The sequence below is a fragment of the Polistes dominula genome, unplaced genomic scaffold, assembly GCF_049000335.1.
Source record: "Polistes dominula isolate Pdom_NZ unplaced genomic scaffold, Pdom_raw_medaka contig_77, whole genome shotgun sequence".
NCBI classification, from domain to species: domain Eukaryota; kingdom Metazoa; phylum Arthropoda; class Insecta; order Hymenoptera; family Vespidae; genus Polistes; species Polistes dominula.
In genome coordinates this window covers 7,200,662-7,221,103 of record NW_028301152.1, presented here as the reverse complement: position 1 = coordinate 7,221,103, position 20,442 = coordinate 7,200,662, and the positions used below count along the sequence as shown (strand labels likewise).

The window sequence follows — 20,442 nt, the reverse complement described above, 5'->3', positions numbered from 1 at the left end:
CGATTTACAATACAAACATTCATATAATATTTTATATAATATAATTTAAAAAATAAATAAAATTTGATACTTTATAACAAACATTCAACAAAAATTGTATTCAAAATGTCAATGTACTTTGATTATCGACTAAATTATTAACAACTTATAAAATTTGTGAAAAAAGTGATACAGTAATAGCCCACTTAACCTACCCTAAAATTAATTATACGTATCAGGTTGAGAACCACTGAATTCTTCCAAGAATAAGAATAAATGGATGCTGGGGGGAAGAAGGTGGAGGACATGAAAGGACCGAGAGAAAGAAAGAGAGAGAAATGATGGTGGTATAGGGGGGTGGTGTGGAGTGAGGTGAAAAGGAAGGACAAGCAAAGGATCGGGAGGCTATGGGTAAGCAAAAACAAGAAGACCGAGGCGTAGCACCAAGAAACTGGTCCCGAAGAAAGACGAGCTCTGGCTTCTGCTTCAGAACCGCCAAGTAGTTTCTAGTCTGCAGGCTCTCGGCTACCTGAAGGATACTCGTCCTTTCCTTCCTTCTCTTTACAAAAGGAAGATGAAAAGGGAAGATGAAAAAATATATCTGAGTTATGATTTCCATTTTCGATTGATTATCGTTTTTAAATTTAAGTTAAAGCATCAGTGTATTTTGTTCAATGAAGAAAAATGGACAAATTTTAAGTGAAACATTATAATTTCATAGTAAATTTTATTCATGTCATAAATGTGCAAGGAACCTTTGAGAATGAACAAAATTAATATAATAGAATTGAATAATAGGATTATATAATAGAATTTTTAAATATAATACAACTTGTTATTTTATTGAAAAATTCAATTTAAATTTTAAGGTTAGGTTAAAGGTGACTCAAATAAAACTGTTCTTTTGTATATATATATATTTGTATATAATATTTATAATATGAATATTATATATATTAAATATTATAAATAATTTTACATATTATAATATAAATAATATTATATTTTATTTATTATATTTTATATTATATTATATATATATTAATATAATATTATTTATAATAAAATATATATATATATATATATATATATATATATATATATAATATTTTTCATTATTAATTATATATTATATTATATGAATATGAAGTTGCAATTTTTGTTCCAATGTATTCCATATCCACGAAAAACAATATACACACAATAAGCGTTTAAAAAATCTCATAAGAACATAATTGCAAGGGTGGTATTATTAACAACGAATTTTTAATAATCAATCGTGTTCGTTAACCTTTCGTCAAATTTTGTAGATAAATGCAAATAAGAAATAAATCGTAAGTGCACGTAGAACATTAATATGGTTGAAAGCTATTCTCAATTATCATGAAGGGACTTAAAAAAAGAGGGTGAAAACAAATTTTTCAAGGAAGAAAAAACAAGGAAAAGGAGAAAGAGAGTGAAAGTAAAAAAAAAAAAAAGAATTCATAAAAGTACTCGAAGCGAATCGAACCAGTGCATGCATCTGTTATAAAAGAGTTAGCTAATTAAATTTCTGCATGGTACGCATGCATTGTCTCACGTTGAATGCTGCGATATGAAAAAAAACGAGAGAGGGAGAAAGAAAAAGAAAGAAAAATAAAAGAGGGTAGTAAAGGAAGGAACTTGATGCTGAGTATCTGGTAATGTGAGTTATGTCGATCAACGTTCACCCCTTTCCGATATGTACAGTTCATGTAAATATATATACAGGGTGGTTCTTGCAATTAGGATAGATTATTGTTTGTTTTTTTCTTAAATAAATAGAAAAATAATAATAAAAAAAACAATCATTGTAATGGTAACTTAATAATAACTTAACTATATTTATATAACTAATAATAACTTAACTATATAATATAAACTTAATAATATGGTAACTTAACTAATTTACCAGGTTTAATTGAAATTTTTTTCTAAAACAACCTCCATATTTTTATGAATTAATCGATTCTTTTTTTTTATCCCGCTAATAAAAATATTAATAATAATTATATATATAATATTATTATTTTAATAATTTATATTAACATAAAAAAATATTAATCTCATTGAAATGTCAATGCTTTACGAGATATACGTAGTATAAAAAAAGAAATTGACTAGTTGACACAAAAAATTGAAATTCATTAAAAAATAGAGCGCAATTCCACCTGATTATACCATATAATGTTTTTCATTATTATTTTTGTTTTATTTTGATTTAATAAAGAGTAGCAACCTGTTCCAATTTCAAGAATCACCCCATATATCAAAGCTATTGGGAAAACAACCACATTAAAGACAACAGTAGACCCTCTACAACAGGGGTGTTCAACATTTTAGTTTCATCGGGTTACATTTGAATCAAAAGAAGAAAAAACTTAAGATATCAAACAAAAAACAAACACAATGAAATATTTGTTGAATATTAAACTTCTATTTCCATTTTGTTTCTTTTTATATTTCTTTCTTTTTCATTGTCCTCAGGACCCACATTAAAAAAAAAAAAATATACATATATAATCATTGTCAAGCAAAAAAAAGTTAATAAATAATGTATAAAAATTCTTTTGACAAAAGTTTATGATTTCAGATGGAACTGCATTCATTTTTTTAACCCTGCATGCAGTTAGTTGGCTGAATATTGGACAACCCTGTTCTACAGGTATGAAGAGGGTTTATATATCTACATGTATATATTTTTATGCATATGTATATGTATATACGTGAAATAGAGAAAGAAAAGTGGTAGGTACGAGATGAAAAAGCCGGACACGAGGGATAGAGTAGAGGGAACGACGTATTTTCTTTCTCTTTTTCAACGCAAAGAGCTTTCGTACCCTCATTATGTTCCTTCTTTTATCGATGGGGAAAGGTAGGGTGCTTTTGAGTATCCGCTCTCTTTCGACACAATGTAGAAAATGGTTCGAACTCGTGCTACCCAATGTGAATGCTTCCAACGAAATGAGAAAAATATTAAACGAGTAGTATACTCGAAATTCTACTATTCAGGAAATGGATTTTGTTGAATGATGTTAACCTTAAAAGTTTATTTTTAGAATTAGGGGTTTGGTGTGAACTTGTGTGTAATGTGGATTTTAGGTGTTATTGTGTAGGTTTAGGGATTGTTGGTTTTTAGGGTAGTTTTATTTTTTTTTATTGGTTAAAATTCCTAAACGTTGTTTGGGTTTGTTTATTTAAATTCTATTGTTGGTTGTATTTTTTCTGGTAGTTACAAATATTTAATGAAAATAACAATCCTTATATAAATTAATAGTATTTAACATTTTTTAAACGTTTATGTAATTATTTAAAATAAAGTAAATTTGTTTTAAATTAAGGTTATGTTGTTTGTACATAAAACGTTAATGATATTTTATGCTGTATTTTTTTGTAATATATATATATAAACCAAATCTTATTTAAATTACTTTTATACGAATAATTTTAAAACTCATTTTAAATAGGATAAAAAATAGTTTGTATCTGAAAATAAGAAACGATATAACAAACTATTACTGTACTCGCCATTCTTTTTAAGTTAGAGACGTCTGACGCGTTAGCCAAAAATATTCACCTACTACTCGTATAGGAAAATATCACGTTTCAGTCTAGACAGACTGAATAACTGTTCAAATTAGATTTATATAAACTGATATTATTTTTTTTTAATCTAAAACAAGTTTAAAAAAAAAAACACTTATGTTGGAGTATCTAAAAAAAGTGATGCAAATTATGAAAACCGTTAAGACGCGTAATCTTACGGACAGGAACTTCCGGTAGGATGAGAAATTCGACGAAAAGAGAAGCCAAATAAGATCGAAAATTCGTTGGAAGGATACCGTATGAAGGATACCAAAAAAGAGCTTCCTCGAAACCGTTGAAGCTTATCAAACGATTGAATATTTAATCAAACTTGATAAATATTTAATGAGTCTGATGAAAGCAACTGTTATGAAAGTTTACAGTTAATTTTTTGAGAATTATCATCAATTATTTATACGAGTAATTTTGAATCTCAATTAAATCTTTATTATTTATTAATTATTCTAATTTTATATCTATAATGTGTTTTAATGTATGTATTGTAAATAAATTTTATATATATATTTAATAGTTAGGGAAATAATATATATTTATATAAATTATTTTAATAATATTTAATTTATATTTTATATATATTTTATATTTTATTATTATTATTATAGAATATAATAATTAAATATTAAAAATTACATAATATTATAAAAATAAAAATATATTATAATTAATAATATATTGTATATTATAATTAAAATAAATTATATTATATTATTAAAATATATTTTAAAAAGAAAAAAAATACATTTATAAAAAACATTTGAAGCTTATAAGATAAAATATAAAAAATATTAATTTTTAATTTTTAATTGTAAATATCAACAAATTTTTGCATAAATGTTTAGATTTAGTATCAATTGTTTCAAATATACTACATTTTTTTTTATACTTGTTCGAATATTTCTCATTCTTGCATCAACAAAAAAACACATAGCAATATACTCTCCGTTAGCAAATATATTTGTTATTTATTTATGTAAATTTAAAAAAAAAGACATATAATTCAATTGTATTTACCGTCAGGTATAGATTTTTTATGTTGGAAACGGAAAAAAATTAATTACACTACGCGTATTTAAAAAGGCCATAATTTTCAGGAAACAACGAGTCATAAAATGCGATGTGCTCGACGTTCACGTTTCAACTTATAATTAACACGACATGCATAATTATTTATCCATAAAAAATTGTTGATAAAGAACATACGAGGTCCACTAAACATATTTCTGTGTTAAAAGTTCTCCCCCCCCCCCGCAAAAAAAAACTTTGCTCACGTTTTTGAGGTTTGGGATCACACTGTGCGTCATTGTCATTTACAAAATTGCATGCTGGTTATTTTGGCATCAAAAGTGCGTCGTCTACAAGCCCAACGATTTTTGTACGTAGATCGAAAGTGGAATGAAGAAAAAGAGAAAGAGAACAAGATAAAGAGAAAGAGACAAAGACAGAGAGACAGAATAAGAATAAGAATGAGAAAGAGAGAGAGAGAGAGAGAATGAGGTGTGGAAGAGAAAAGAGAAGTAAACGTATGTACCACCCGTCGAGCGAAGACGGAATAAAAGGCTTTCGTAGTTGGAACGATGGGGAAAGAAGAGAGGAGTAGAAATTTATAATCGTACGCGCGTGTCGGCGCGTGCCGCAAGATTCACCCACGCGCGCAAACTAAAGATCTTCTTCATCTTATTTCTACATGAAGAAAATGGGTGTGTTCTAAGAGTTGAATAAAATACTATAACATTTTATAAATATTAAATGACACGCACTAAAATATTATTTTTTTGTATTTTTAATTTTTAATATTAGAATTGTTACTGTATGACCTTTTTCGTGTAAATAACAAATATTTGAGTCAATGAAAAATATTCGGATATATGTATAAAAAATATTTTGAAGTAAATGAAAAATACTAGCGTCGATGAAAAAGATAGTTTAATTAAATTCCTCTAAATATTTTTTCCTTTTTTTTTTTAATTTGAATATTGTCAGAGTTTGCTGTAATTTTTATTAGAATGGTTTATTGTAATATTAAATATTTTGATATATTTCACTCGAGTATTTTATTTGTAATTGCTACAAATTTACAATATTTCAAATATTTTATGATTAGAACTGTTGTTTAATATCTGAATACTTATGTTCGTAAATTAAATGAATAAATATTCAATTTTTGTAAATAAAATATATTTGAAAATGCTTCACTCAAATACTCGATTTATACTACCAAAGTATATAAATATTTTGATACCTTGATACCAAACTATATACATATAGATTATTATATTATTATTTTATTTATTATAATTATTTTTTTAAATCAATATTTTTTGTTTTATTAATATTATAATTATTTAAATAATTATAATATTTTTTTATAATTAAAATGTTAGTATATAGTTATATAATTATAATTATATACTAAAAATATAATTAGTTATATATTATAACTATAAATAGTTATAATTAAAAAAAAATTATTATTATAATTTATTAAATCAATATAATAATTATTATAATAAATTGTTATACGTATAGAAATACGTAGGATAAAAATAGATATAGATTAATTTTAAACAAAATTATTAAGTTGCATCTAAATATAAAGTGCAATTGTACTTAATAGATGCATCGGTGCATCCACATAAAAAAATAAGAAAATAGAAAAGTTAAAATATATTATGTCATACAATATTATATTTTTCCTTTATCATTTATTTCTAGTTTAATTCAATAATAAACAGTAACTTGTTCCAACTTTAAAAATAAGCCTATATAGTAACAAATATTTTAAAAACATTAAGTAACATATTTAATAATAATCTATAAGTTTAGTTAGATTAGTTAGATCATAAATCAAAAATTGATATATAATCTGAAATATTTCATTTCCAAAAATTCTGTCTTTTTAAAATTTTATAAATACGATCATAAATAACTTATTGTTTTAACAGAAAAAGGGAAAGAAACAAAATGAAAAAGAAGATATGAGAAGAAAGAGAAAGAAAGAGAGAGAGAGAGAGAGGGTTCATGAGGGAGTAGAAAGAGAGTAGGTATACTTTCCACGATCACGTCATTTTTTCCCGGAACAACGACCTCCCGTTGAGTTCTCAAAGATTTGCGCGCAAAGTTTCAACTGTACGTCTCTCACACAAGAAATAAATAAATAAAGAATAAAAATAAAAGTAAGGAAGAATTCACGGTGTTCGATACAAAACCACGTGAGAGAGATGAACGAGAATAAATATATGATTTATGACACTTGACCGAAATTTACGACCATGTGTCCATCGGTTGAGTTGTCGTTCTGTACTGTCATACGTACAAGCAATTTTTACTTCGTCGATAGATAAATAATTAATATCTTACAATGTAGCGGTTCACAGTTCACGCATATCGATTTCTAAGATATATAAGTGTATATAGTTGACAAAGAAACCTATATGTTCTAAGATAACTTAATTCAAGTGTTGAAAACATTTACAGTATCAGTTTCATGTAGAATAGTTTGGGGAATCTGAAAAGTTTGTGTCATAGATGTAATGGTTTTTGTTTAAATCGGTTTTGATTTTTTAAAGTTGATATTGTATTGGTTTCATATAAATTCTATACATTTGTGATTTTGTATTGGTTCAATACTGAATTGAACTATAATAAAAACTGATATTATACCGATTTCATTTTAGTTCAATAACTGTTATCTTTTGATTCTATACAGATTTTGTATAGAAACATAGAAACATTGATTCATATTGGATATATTAATATTATTTTTCATTTCTATATAGATTATATATCTAATCGGAATGATTAGTTATAAGATAAATATTATAATATATCGGTATTATATTTGTTTGACTATTTAATAAAAATAATATTATAATTTAATACAGAATATTATTATTCTACTATATCTTTATATATGTAGTTCTTCTGTGTGCGTTTTTGTCATTGAACTCCTCCTAAACGGCTAGACCGATTTTAATGAAATTTTGTGTGTGTCTTCAGGTGGATTCGATAATGGTTTAGACGTACAATTCGGTCCAATTTAAATTGTTTATTTAATTAATTTTTTATTTATAAGTTGTTATGCGAAAAGTTTATAGGTTGAAGTTAGTCGATATTCAAGTAATAGAAAATATTCGAGTCGATAATCGAAGTTATTCGATTTCATCAAAACGGTCCAGATTGTTACAGCTTATTCAAAAAAGTTTGAAATTTTCGAATTAAAGACGTGTGTATCGGACTGATTGTGAGCCACAGCAACGCGTGGCGGAGCACCCCTAGTTATAATATAATCTTCTAAATATAATCCAGTTAAGTACTAGATTATATTTTCCAATAATATAATTATTATTGTATTATATATATTTATTATTTTATTATATATATTTATTTATTATATATTTATATTTTATTATTATATTATTTCTTATCTAAATTTGGTTATATAATATTACGTTCATGTTTATATACAAATGTTTCAACGTCTATTTAAATTTCTTGCACTAGGTATACTTTCATGAATATATTTAAACTACTTACAACACAATATTCCTGTAACTCTGACTAAAAATTAGAATCTAGTCATTTACATATAACATTATTAAAAAATCACTGACTAAACTTCATTTGTAAAACTTTATTGTGACAAAGTTTAATAATTTGTATAATTCAATAAAATATTTGATTGCTTTTTCATAATAACTTGTACCCACAGCAAATGCTATAAATTTCTTTCTTATCTTATTTCATCGATGAAGTAAATGTGATTTGTGTTTAGTATTATTTGCCTTTTTTTTTTAATTTTCTACTTCTTTCATGTCTAGAACTTGTCGATACAATACAACTACCCATATACTGCAATAAATGTCCACTTGAGAGTTTCTTGCAATATATTGTAGTTACTCTCAAGAGTGCTTTCAAATTTCGTATCTATTTGAAAACAACTTCTAGAATTTTCATTCTCTAGATAGCTGCATTCTCGTGAATGGTTTGTAATCTAGATGGTAATTCTCGTTTGCAATTGTTTCAATCTCAAGTATCAGAATAAAAAAAACTGATATGTATTTTTAGAAATTGTCTGAAGAAACATTCTAGAGACCAGTTTGCAATAATTTTAATCTCAAATCTTGAACCAGAAAGCTGATATGTATTTTTAAAAAAGGTCTACGATAAAAATATTTCCCCCAACATTTTTTATCTTATAGAACTCAAATGGTTAAATTTAGAAATTCGTTCCATAAAGAAATTAAAGCCATTTCTGAAGTTCTTCAGGTTTTCCATCCAGATCTGTTACCGATATTTGTATTTTATAATTTCAAATTTATCCTTTCTAAAGATGTATATATGATTTAAAAATCTTTAATTGTATTGACAGTTTTCTGCAATTAAATATGTGAGTTCTGTATTTAGTTTTACATTTTCTGAACACACTATATTGATGTTTGTATGAGTCAATTGATTATTTTACATATGATTATACGAGTTTCACTTTTATCGTACGTCAATGCCATGCACATATTTTGATAACAATTATAAAAATGATAATTACAAAAAAATGATTTAATAATGAGTAAAAATTAAAATAACATAAAAAAATAAAGATAAATTAAATATTTGATTAATCATATTTTGTATATTAACAAAAATTAATTTTCCATTGTCAAAATAAAATAAATGGAATTTTTTATTTGAAATTTCATAGTAGATATTTTAACAAATCCTTCATTTCTAATATTAGAAATATTTATCAGCATAGTTAAAAGGATATACAAACTTTCTATCAGATAATAAATTCAATTGCGTTTGAGTAAAAGTTTAATTGAAAATCCTCCCAACCGCCATTTAAAAAAAAAAAAGAAAAAAAATACATGTTCCATGTTTGAAAAGTTTTATTTAAAAATCAGTTGTGTTCCATATTAGAGACAGTTACCATATACATACATACCTAAACGCAATGAGATGATAGTTTGACGTTGTATAAGTCAAGATGCGTTTGCAGGACCTTTTATCCTGGTTGGTTAATATTCTTGGAAGATCGTCAAAGAAAGAGGGAAATAAGTAAAAAGAAGATTATCGAATAAAATTATACTTGTGTTGCTACTCGCGTAGAAATTTCCAATGCGGCCATATAAATTTACGTGGAGAAATGATTGCTGCCATTCGCCGGAACGAAACTTTAACGAAAAAAGTTGAATGAAATTAAACAGAATGAGAGACAAACAGAGATAGAGATAGAGACAGAGACAGAGACAGAGAGAGAGAGAGAGAGAAAGAGAGAGTATAAAAGAACGAAAAGATAATAAAAAGTAAAATGAATAGGTATGCTTCTTTCGCGAAAGCAAAGACGAGCAAAAACGAAGCAACCAACTTGAACGTTCGTACGTTTCATCGGAGATAACTCGTTCTTGATTCCCTAGGGTGATACTTTTCCGAGATATCGTAAGGATTGATCGCGTAATCCAGCTTTCCAATCGTTCGCCTAGAGCCCAGATAGATTTTCTAACACATATACACCGAGGATAGTTAGAACACCAAATTGGAAGAGGTGACGATGAAAATATCTTTCCCAGTCTTCAAATGATAAATAAAATAATATATTATTTTAATCAATTTATTTCATTAAATTAGGAAATAATTTTTGTGTCAAATGTTACTCGACAATATTTGATAATGTGTTTAATTAATTTGTTATTGTTTATCATTTAAATTAATTTTGAAAATTTGATCATGGTTTGTAACTTTGAAATCACGTTTCAAAGTATTTGGATAAAGTTATTCAAATAATGTGTTAGAAGTTGTTTTTTATAGTAATAATTATATGTAATATTGAATTTTATTATATATTTATATATTTATATATATTATATATATTATATATATTATATAATATATTTGTAGATATATTTATATATATTATATATATTATATAATATATTTGTAGATATATTTATATATATTATATATATTATATATATTATATAATATATTTGTAGATATATTTATATATATTATATATATTATATAATATATTTATAGATATACTTATATATATATATTATATATTAATTTTTATTAGAATTGGTAATATGGAGAATAAAGGTTTACTTTTTTTATTTTACACACAATACATTTTTTCAGTTACTTTTAAGAATAGAAAAAATATTCCTATAGGTTTATTTTATTGTAGGGTTATATTCATTCCTTACTATTCAAATAATCTCATTAAACTGTATAACTGAATAACTTGAACCATTTAATTTTTTTTAATTTTGCATAGTTTCAGAAATTCCTTAATTTCCTAGAAATTAAAAAAAATATGTAGTTCGCTTAAATATCTGCGTCCTTGTACGATTTAATTACCGGTAAATTAAAGTAGATATCTTTATTAGTTTCTAAAAAAACAACTGGTAACATTTCACTCGAATAAAATCTGTAGTTTTTAAATTTTATTTATTATATTATTAGAAAATTATATTTTAGCTCATATGAACAAACTTCTAACAAATTTATTAATGTCTAAATTATACTTATTGTGATTGTAATAAAATATATAGCAAGTGTTCAAAATATTGTATTACATTTTTATTTCCAAAACATAAAACTCTGTAGATAAATTGTTTAAAAAAATTTATACGAATTAAAGGAAAAATTATTATAAAATTTAATGTGTTTTATTTAATTGAAAATTTCGAGGTTATCTCAAGGTTACCTATTTTTCCAATAGCAGTCTACATTTTTTTTTGGTAAATGGCGTAAATGGAAGGTAGTTGTGAACGTATAAGATAAATACGATGACCATACCCTTTTTATTTAACTATACTGTCCTTCGTTAGATTTATTTGACTTGATTTACAATTGCATTTTAAGGTCAACTGTTTCTTTACAATAGAAATTTATTTCTTTTATTTAGAAACATGGTTTACATTTTAAAAGATATTAAAAGATTGAAGAATTTATTATATAATTTAATAGTCAAGTAACCTTAGTGTGTTACTGACAGTTTTCGTATAACAAATGTTACTTGAAAGACATTTGTTTTCAATTTATTAAGTAAAAAGTTTATTGAGTCTATTCTAACAAATAAAATCATTTAAACGTTTTAAAACGAGCCTAGGATTGTTCAATTTTATACAGTCCTTTTCCCAATACAATTGATGAACTGATAAAATGAATGGAAAAACGTTTAATAACGTTTCTGTAAAATTACAAATGTTAATATATGAAAACAATTATGTTGGATAAAAGAAAAAATTCCTATAAGATTCCTTATATAAATTAGGTATTCAATTAATTAAATTGTTAAACAAATTTAAAGTTTTCCCAATGAGTCATAGATGAACATGAGGAATGATAGAACATGAATTCAATATAGATAATGAATATCATAGAAAATGAATATCAATGATAGAACATGAGGTTAGGTTACATTTCGATTAAAATTACTTTTAATTTACTATTTTAAATATTATACTAATATTACTAATTAATTTACTATTTAATATTATATTAATATTACTAATTAATTTACTATTTTAAATATTATAAATATATACTATCAATAAAACTACTCTACCTAACAAAAATTTCAATTGCATATAAATGTATGCAATAAATTCTGACAAAATTAATTTTGAATTTTAGAGGTTATAGTTTCAATGATGAATAATATTCAACGTAAAAAGTCAAATAAGTGACTTTTGCTTGAATTATATTTTCATTTCGTCAGAATTTGTCAGTTCTATAAGTGGATTAAAGAATTGAATTTAAAACAATAAGAACAAAAAAAATTATTCATATATATATATATATATGCATAAAGAAAGAAATATTTGACAATTATGAGAGGTTCCAAGTACCGTGGTGTAAAAAATTCAGCATCCAATTTAAATCAGCCGCTTTTAAATATATTATGCAACTGTAGAACTTTTCGCAATCGTTCGTGTGCCGACACGCAAAACGGCTCTCAACTTTATACGAGGCGACAGTTACGGCGCTTTTAAATTAGCAAACGATTCAGCATTAACTTTTTTAGTGCATAAAATGTGCTGATATTTCTAACTCGTTAAAATAGGTGTTCTGGTTTTTCGGGTCAAAAAACCGTTTTTATTTACAGATTTTATTATACTACAATCTTTTGAAAAAATATACACATGCGGGAATTTTCATAAAAATTTATATAATTGTTAGAATAGTGATGATTTATAATTGTGCATCTTATCATCGTGAAACCTATATTGTAAACTTAAAATTTAAATTTAACTTTTTTTAAAAATCATTTTCCTTTAGCGTAGTCGACATGATATCTCGAATAATAGTTTAATTTAGAAATAAATTATTTTTGTAGTATATATATTATAAACAATATTTGGAATTTTATGAAATTTATATTTTTATTTTACCAGTGAAATAGAACAAAATTATGAATATTTATTATTGTTTTTTTACTATTATTTTCCATGTTTTTTGATGGTTTTTTTTTAAATAATTAAACTGTTTATTCGTATATTAATTATTTAATAATAATTGAACTTTTAATTTCAAATTAATATAAGTACGTTTAAAAATTTTAATTTTACAAATTTCATTTTTCTAGAAAATATATAAATTAAATTTATTTTAAATTGTTTAAAATTGTATAATAAATGTTACAGAGTTATTTAACATTTTATATTAAAAAAGAGAAGATCTGAAAATTATTTAAATGGTCTCGATGTTTACGTATTTGACTCTTTAAATTCAAATTATAAAAGTGAATAGCATAAATATATTTATTTATGATAATACTTAGAACTGTCCAAATATTTTTAAATATTTTATCTGATGATTTACTTGAAGTAATCAAAAAGCTCTTAAGTAATTAGATACTCATCAATTTTCAAAAACCTATCGAAACTCTGGAAACTTTCAAACTATTAGTTGACGATGAAGACATTCAAAAGTTCTAAAGTTTGAAATCAGGTTTGAAGTGATTTCAAGTTTCTTGTCACAAGTATATAATCGAAACAAGGAATATGACAAAATACTCGAGAATTTACATGCTTTGAATCAGATTCAAAGTCATTCGAATTTGTCAATAAAATGAATGGAATAGATTGAAAGCAATTCAAAGTATTGAAGAAATTCATTTCCATGTCTACATATAAATAGTAATATAAAAAAACAAAAGAAATTTTATTATTTAACATTGTATACACTTTGTGTAATTAAAAAGTCATATACCTATTTATTAGGTTAAAATACATACAATATATATCTACAATAATAACATTAAAATTAATGTAGATTTCAAAATTATTACCTACAATAAATTTAGTAACACATACATACAACAAACATTTATTACATAACAATTATAATTTAAATTTTGCAAAAATATAAGAACAAAAATTTTGAAACTTTTTCAAACTCTAACGCACTTGATAAAACGAAGCTATGCACTTCACTTTGATGAAAATAATTCGTCGAATGCATTTTGACGAAGTGAACGGATTCGAGTAAAATGATTTTTAAAATTGTGTTAGAGGAAATAGAAGAGAAAAAAAGTGAGATGTTATCTTTCTAGGATAATGTTATTTTAAAATCTAGTATAAAAAGAAATTATTTTTACCTATTATTTTACCTATAGGGAAGAAGTTTCTTTGCATTTTTCCGATAACATCACATAACTATGGCAATATTAATTTAATCATACAAAATGATAAAAAATGATAAATACGTCATGAAGTATTAATATTATATATCGATGACATAGGGTCAATACTTTTGTACACAGGCTACAAAAAAAAGTAGAATTGCTTTAAAGAATAAAAAATAGTTACACCTGGTAGATGCACATAAAAAAAATTAAAAAAATAAGTTAGAACCCATTATGAAATATTATTCCTTCTATCATATTTGTTTTCCTATTTTCTTTATTTTTATTTAAACCTTCGAGTTCCGAGCACGTTTAATGATTGCAATTACCGGAGATGGAATGATTTTTCTACTAATGTGAACTATTTTGATAAAATAAAAGACAAAAAGAAACAAATCTCAACCCAAGGAATAGGACAAAATTGATAAGCGGACATATGCATGTTTAGTCCATGCAAATTACTTTCGTTGAACGCATATATGCGTCAATAGTATTCAAAAGAGTTAATAAAGATCATTGGTCTGTCCCAGTTACAAGTACCACCCTGTACATCAAAGAATTTTACCAAAGACACATTTTTTCACTTGAGAAAAAGAGATGCGCGTCGTTCGAAATGATATTCAAGGAAGAAATCATTTTTATTTTTGCAAAAGCGGTTAAAAGAGAAACAGAAAGAGAAAGAGGAGGAGGAGTTTCGCGGTCTAGCCACAGGAAGTACTTTACATGCAAATGAAAATTACGGGATGCTGGCTATCTCTTGGTCGATTGGTCGCCGCCTTCGGCGTGCAACGCGTTGCAGTCCGCACCTCTGCGTGGCAGTGCTATTACGATAAGAGAGAAAGAGAGAAAGAGATTGATCGTTAGACTCGAGGACGATCGAGAAACGACTATTAAGTTCATTAGACTATCACGAGCAGAAGATACAAAACTTGTTTTTGCTATATACTCCTAGAGTAAGTACTTCAATGTTCAATGGGTGTGGCATTTATTGCGTGTTTCAAACATTTACAACAAAAAATAAACACCATTGTTAGAAACTTAAGAATATTGATCGTTAGAAGGATGTAGGTAAAGGTTAATTTGCTAACACGATTCCGTTCTGGGTGTACCAATTTCGGCTAATACCAGAATCTCATTTCCTTTCAACGTAATAGTTTCGTCGGTAATAGATTTAGTACAGGATACCAATTGTTGAAAGCACAGTAAAGTTATTTGTTTGTTATATAATTCATTGCATTACTTTAAAATCTATTTCACGAATAAATAAATTAACAATTTCAAAAAATGTATGATTTTAATTAAAAATATTTTATTGTGCATTTATTGGTATTAGTTTTGTAATGGAACCTTGCTCAAATATGAATCACCACTGAATTGATAATAATAATTATTTTTTAATATAATGAAATAGAATACTTTAATAAAATATTTAAAGGTCAAGTATATATTCATACGATAAGATATCGGTGTACAATTATCAACAAATGTATATTTTTTATCTATGCCATGACGTAGATTCATTTCACTCTGACAATAGATCTTTTCTATAATGATTTCATTTTTATTTTTAGTTTTATTGCATAATTTCATATATAATAGTATTTACTTATATAAATGTATTTCTTAACTAAAACTATTCAATAAATCTATAGTGTCCAACTACTTGTTACAAAAGATGACTCATTATTCTTATGGTCTATCACGTATTAATAGTAATCATATAAATAAACAAAATATAATCTTACCTTCATAAGAAATATGCCGAAAGTCATCAATGGCGCGTGTAACCATTATAAAACTCTGCAGTATCATAATGCAGTAAACGTACCACCTTAGCTCCATCCTGACAGCTTTTGATCTTGGTTTCTATAAAAAATAAACAGAGTCCAATTAAACAAAAATTAAAAATCCAATCAAACATATATTCGATAGGAAAGATGCAACGATAACAAATTCATATGCATCAGGAAGAGAACTCGTAACCATTTACTACAATTCTAATTGGAACATCAGTTCAGAAGTATAGTGATTCATACGTGCTTTGGTTAGAAGCCGGCGTGAAAGCTCGACTAATGAAACGTAGATCGTGGATCATGAATCCAGTGAAGGAAGGAACGATTAAAAAGGGGTATAGGGGGAAAAGAAGGTAAGGGGTTGAGAGGTAGGGTGTTGGAAGAGGAACGAGAAGGCGGAGCAAGAACGACAAGGCATCTTCTGCACTTCCTTGACATTTACACGTATCGTCGTCTTGCATTCCCGTCGGCACTCTTCGGTATTCCTCGGTATTGGTCGGTACTACGTACGGCCTTGAATAATATCTTCGTGCAAAAGAGCAGAACCGTCGTCCTAGGGTTGCATTTCCACATAACGATTAAATAGGGGATAAGGGGGAATAGAAATGTATTATGAATAATTCAAATCTTACGCCATCTTAGATTCGATTGAAACGATACGAATTTGAAATCTAAGAAAATCTATCTTTCCCTTTTAGACCAATCAACGACAATCATCGTTCAAAATAAGACAACAAAAAATTAACGAGTACATAAGATTGATAGGATCTGTCAAACACGCCCGCGGGCCGCGCGTGAAATGACTTTGCAATAATGAATATATCCGGCTCAAAGTCAAATTGTAAGTGACTTCCGGAATTCATATATTATACATTGTTTTGATTAAAATTCAAATTAGAGTTAGAATTAATTTAATATCAAAGGAATTAATGACAATACTTAATATAACATTATAGTTTTTTCTTTAATTATTGGGTTGACAAGAAAGTAATTTCGGTTTTCTAGTGTGAAATAAAACTCTATTGTTTTTATACAAAAAATGAACTTTAAATTAAATAACTAAAAAATTCTAACATTAACAAAAGAATAACGAAACAAACATAACACTATCTATAGTTGCAATATTTTAGTATTTGTTCATATTTGTTGTCTTCAAATATGGTTCAAGGAAGCGTAAAAGTTGGACATTCCTAGACTTTTAAACCGAGACGTCAAGATGAAACTTAGCATCTAACCTTGCTTGTTAGCCTCTTGACTCGTAGGATTAACGTAGGTGAGAACTAAATTTCTTCTCGGACTTTCAGTTGGTTGGCTAACGGTAACGACGAGACTTAAGTTTTGGTAAAGAAGAGAGTATGATTTTCTTTAGGACACCCTATAGATATCATCGGACGGAAGGACAATCTCGCGTTCACACACAACATGCACACACGCGTATATAGATATACACACATACGTATGATAGGTGGATGGATGAATATAATAACGTGCGCTATGGATGCAAGAGAAGCTCTAGGAGACTACGAGGAAGACGACGAGGACGAACGTGGATCCACAAGAGGGACGGGTATCGAGGAATAGGAGGACAGGAGGATAGAGGAACCGCAGAGGCTACAAGGTCAACGACCTCGCCTACGTTCGCGACTAACTACTTCTTCTTCGAGCCCTCTTAAAACATATATTGAGGACCCGACTATCACGAGTTTATCCAGTCTTTCCTGGTTTATCCCTTTCTTTTTACAAAATCAGTTCACTAGGTCAGTATTTAGCAAATATTTTTGTTATTTTTAAAACAATTTTGTTATTTTTATTTTTCTTAATTTTTTTATTATTTTTTTTCAATGTAATAATAAGTATAATAAAGAATCAAAATAGGTTGTATTAGTACAGGTTGTATTAATATAGGTTGTATTAATATAGGTTGTATTAGTATAGGTTGAATTAGTATTATAGTGATCAATAAAAATAAATAAGTTGGTATCTTAAATAATAGAATATCGATATGTAGCGTTCAGGTAACCAAAATACAACCTTGATTTTCTTGCTGAGTAGAAGTACTGAACGTTTATTCAATATAGATGAAAATTTGTTATGTTGAACAAAATATTCATCTAAGTGTTATTTATTTTACAAAATAATTAGCAATGTTTTTTTAAAGGCCTAAGTTTTAGACACTCAATAAATATCTGTTCCTTTCAGTCTTTGTTTTAGTAACAAACCTAAAAAAAAATTAAAAATTCTTCAGAGTTTGTTTCTTGTTTGTTAATTTTTCATATATTTTTTCTTTTCTGTTATTTATCTTCCCTGTTCTAACTCCACCTTTATCGTGTCGTTCATCTTGTAAGATAGCAGAAGAAATCTGCGCAAAGAACGATATTGAGGTTGCGAATCGAGCATATCGAATAAAAGTGAGACACTGTTTTTGAAAAAAAAAAAGAAAAGAAAAAGAATATGTCCAACTACATACAAGAAGTTACCGCAGTGGTTTCACTTCTCTTTTATCCATTGTCTTTCGGCGTCTGTCACTGTGACAGCTCGCTTTCTCGTCTATGAATAGATAGTAGGATAAAGGAGGACACGAGTCCCGTAGTAGGCGACGTTACATCGTTACTACGATGTAGATAGATACACGAGAGTATGCCCACATATTGGTTGCGTATGTGCAACTTTAAATGTTAATAAAAGGATTGGGTTTTTTTTTATTCTTTGTAATTGATTAATATTTATTGAATCAATATTTTTAAACACAATGACTATTCAATATTCATAATAACTTTAAATGTTTATCAATGAATTTTTTAATTTTTTATTTTAATGTTATTTTTTATTGTTCTTATGTTATTATTTATGTTTATATTATGTTATATATATTATGTTGTTATTTGTGTTTATTTTATATTTATTAAATTAATATTTTTTATATAATATATGTATATATAAAGTTCAATAATTTCTAAATTTGTTAATCAATTATTTTGAAAATTAATTAAATTAATATTAATATAATATATATATTATATTAAAATAATTGTTTATTATTTATAGTAACTGTGAATATTAAACCCAAAATATTTATTTTTATTTTACTTGTTGTTGGTCAATATTTAAAATAAATACTTAGTATTAATAAAAAAAATATCGGTAAGAAGGAACAGTTTGAACCTAAGCAGAACCTAAAAACTCGTTCGATTTTTAGTGCTTATCCAAAAAAAAAAAACAAAAAGAGATAAACCATAAATACAAAATACTTAAAACTATTTCTTTTTCAGATACGGCCCTTGAGTATCATTATTCGTATCGCCAACCTTTTAACCTTCTAGTTCTCTTTAATACTACACACTTTTGTATGTGTAGATGCATAAAAGCTATTGGTCCCCTAAGACGAGGTACCTCTTTTGCATTATTCTAAATCCGGCCCTGTCGGCATGTAATATAAGTGGTCAGTATTACACCGATTAACACATTCTGTGCCGCGCGTACTATATTTACTAAATACCTGAACCTCATTTCCTAGCAAAGTGAAATTTCTGAGTCAATGACAGATAAAATAAAGAAAAACAATTTAACATTAATACAGTTTCTTTTTTATTGCTGTTCTAACATTTATCATAGAAACAAATAAATTGTTAACTCAAACAGAAAGTTAAAAAAAATAAATATTTTTTATAACATCATCGAATTTTATACCATCACGTGTACAGTTATTGGTAGATGTATTCTGATAATTAACACATAATTTTAAATGATTTGATTATTTCAAATAAATGATTAATATTTAGAATAAAATTTTGTTTGTATATTATTAATATTCAACAAAATATTCGTATACATCAACAATTTATTTTACAATAAATTTGCCAAGAAAAGTAGAAAAATACTGTTGAAATAAAATGAAATGTTTTAGGTCGTTTAGTTTTCTTTAGAAAAGACTCTAGGAATCTTGTATTCTAAACCAGGTAGGTAACCGAGGAGAGTACGTCGTAATACAATGAAATTCCATGTTTATTCCGAGTCACGAGACCCGCTTGGTTACGTACTAAACACGTAAGATATTCTGGACCGCGTCGAGGTGGTCCCTAGAGGGCGCGAGTCTTTTAAAAGACCGTCGCAATAATACACGAAGGAACGCCACGGTGGTCCCGAAACTTTTTAAAGAGAACACGATGACCCCTTTGGAATATTAATATCCGGTGGTGTGTCTATTAGCCTTGTATTTCCTTTTCTAGACCCACACAAAAAGATGGGATTTAAAATACCAGTATAGAAAATGTATCTAAAGATGTTGGAGATCTGTCCAATTGTTTTTATACATCTACCTATTTATCTATTTTTTCATCTATATATTTATTGTATCTATTTATTTATTATGTTGTCTATGTATTTCTTTATTTACAGCAGTGAGTTTAAATTAATGTTATT

The 20,442-nt window shown here is 26.5% G+C and overlaps 1 protein-coding gene across 1 annotated transcript in view; it reads right to left on the bottom strand.

The window, feature by feature from the left end:
• Sema5c (Semaphorin 5c) overlaps positions 1–20,442 on the bottom strand; it is an 80,430-nt gene that overhangs the window by 35,757 nt on the left and 24,231 nt on the right. The window contains exon 2 of the mRNA XM_015325726.2: positions 15,976–16,096. Within this exon, the coding sequence (XP_015181212.1) occupies positions 15,976–16,072 (97 nt within the window). The 5' untranslated portion in view covers positions 16,073–16,096. The remainder of the gene's footprint in view (positions 1–15,975; positions 16,097–20,442) is intronic.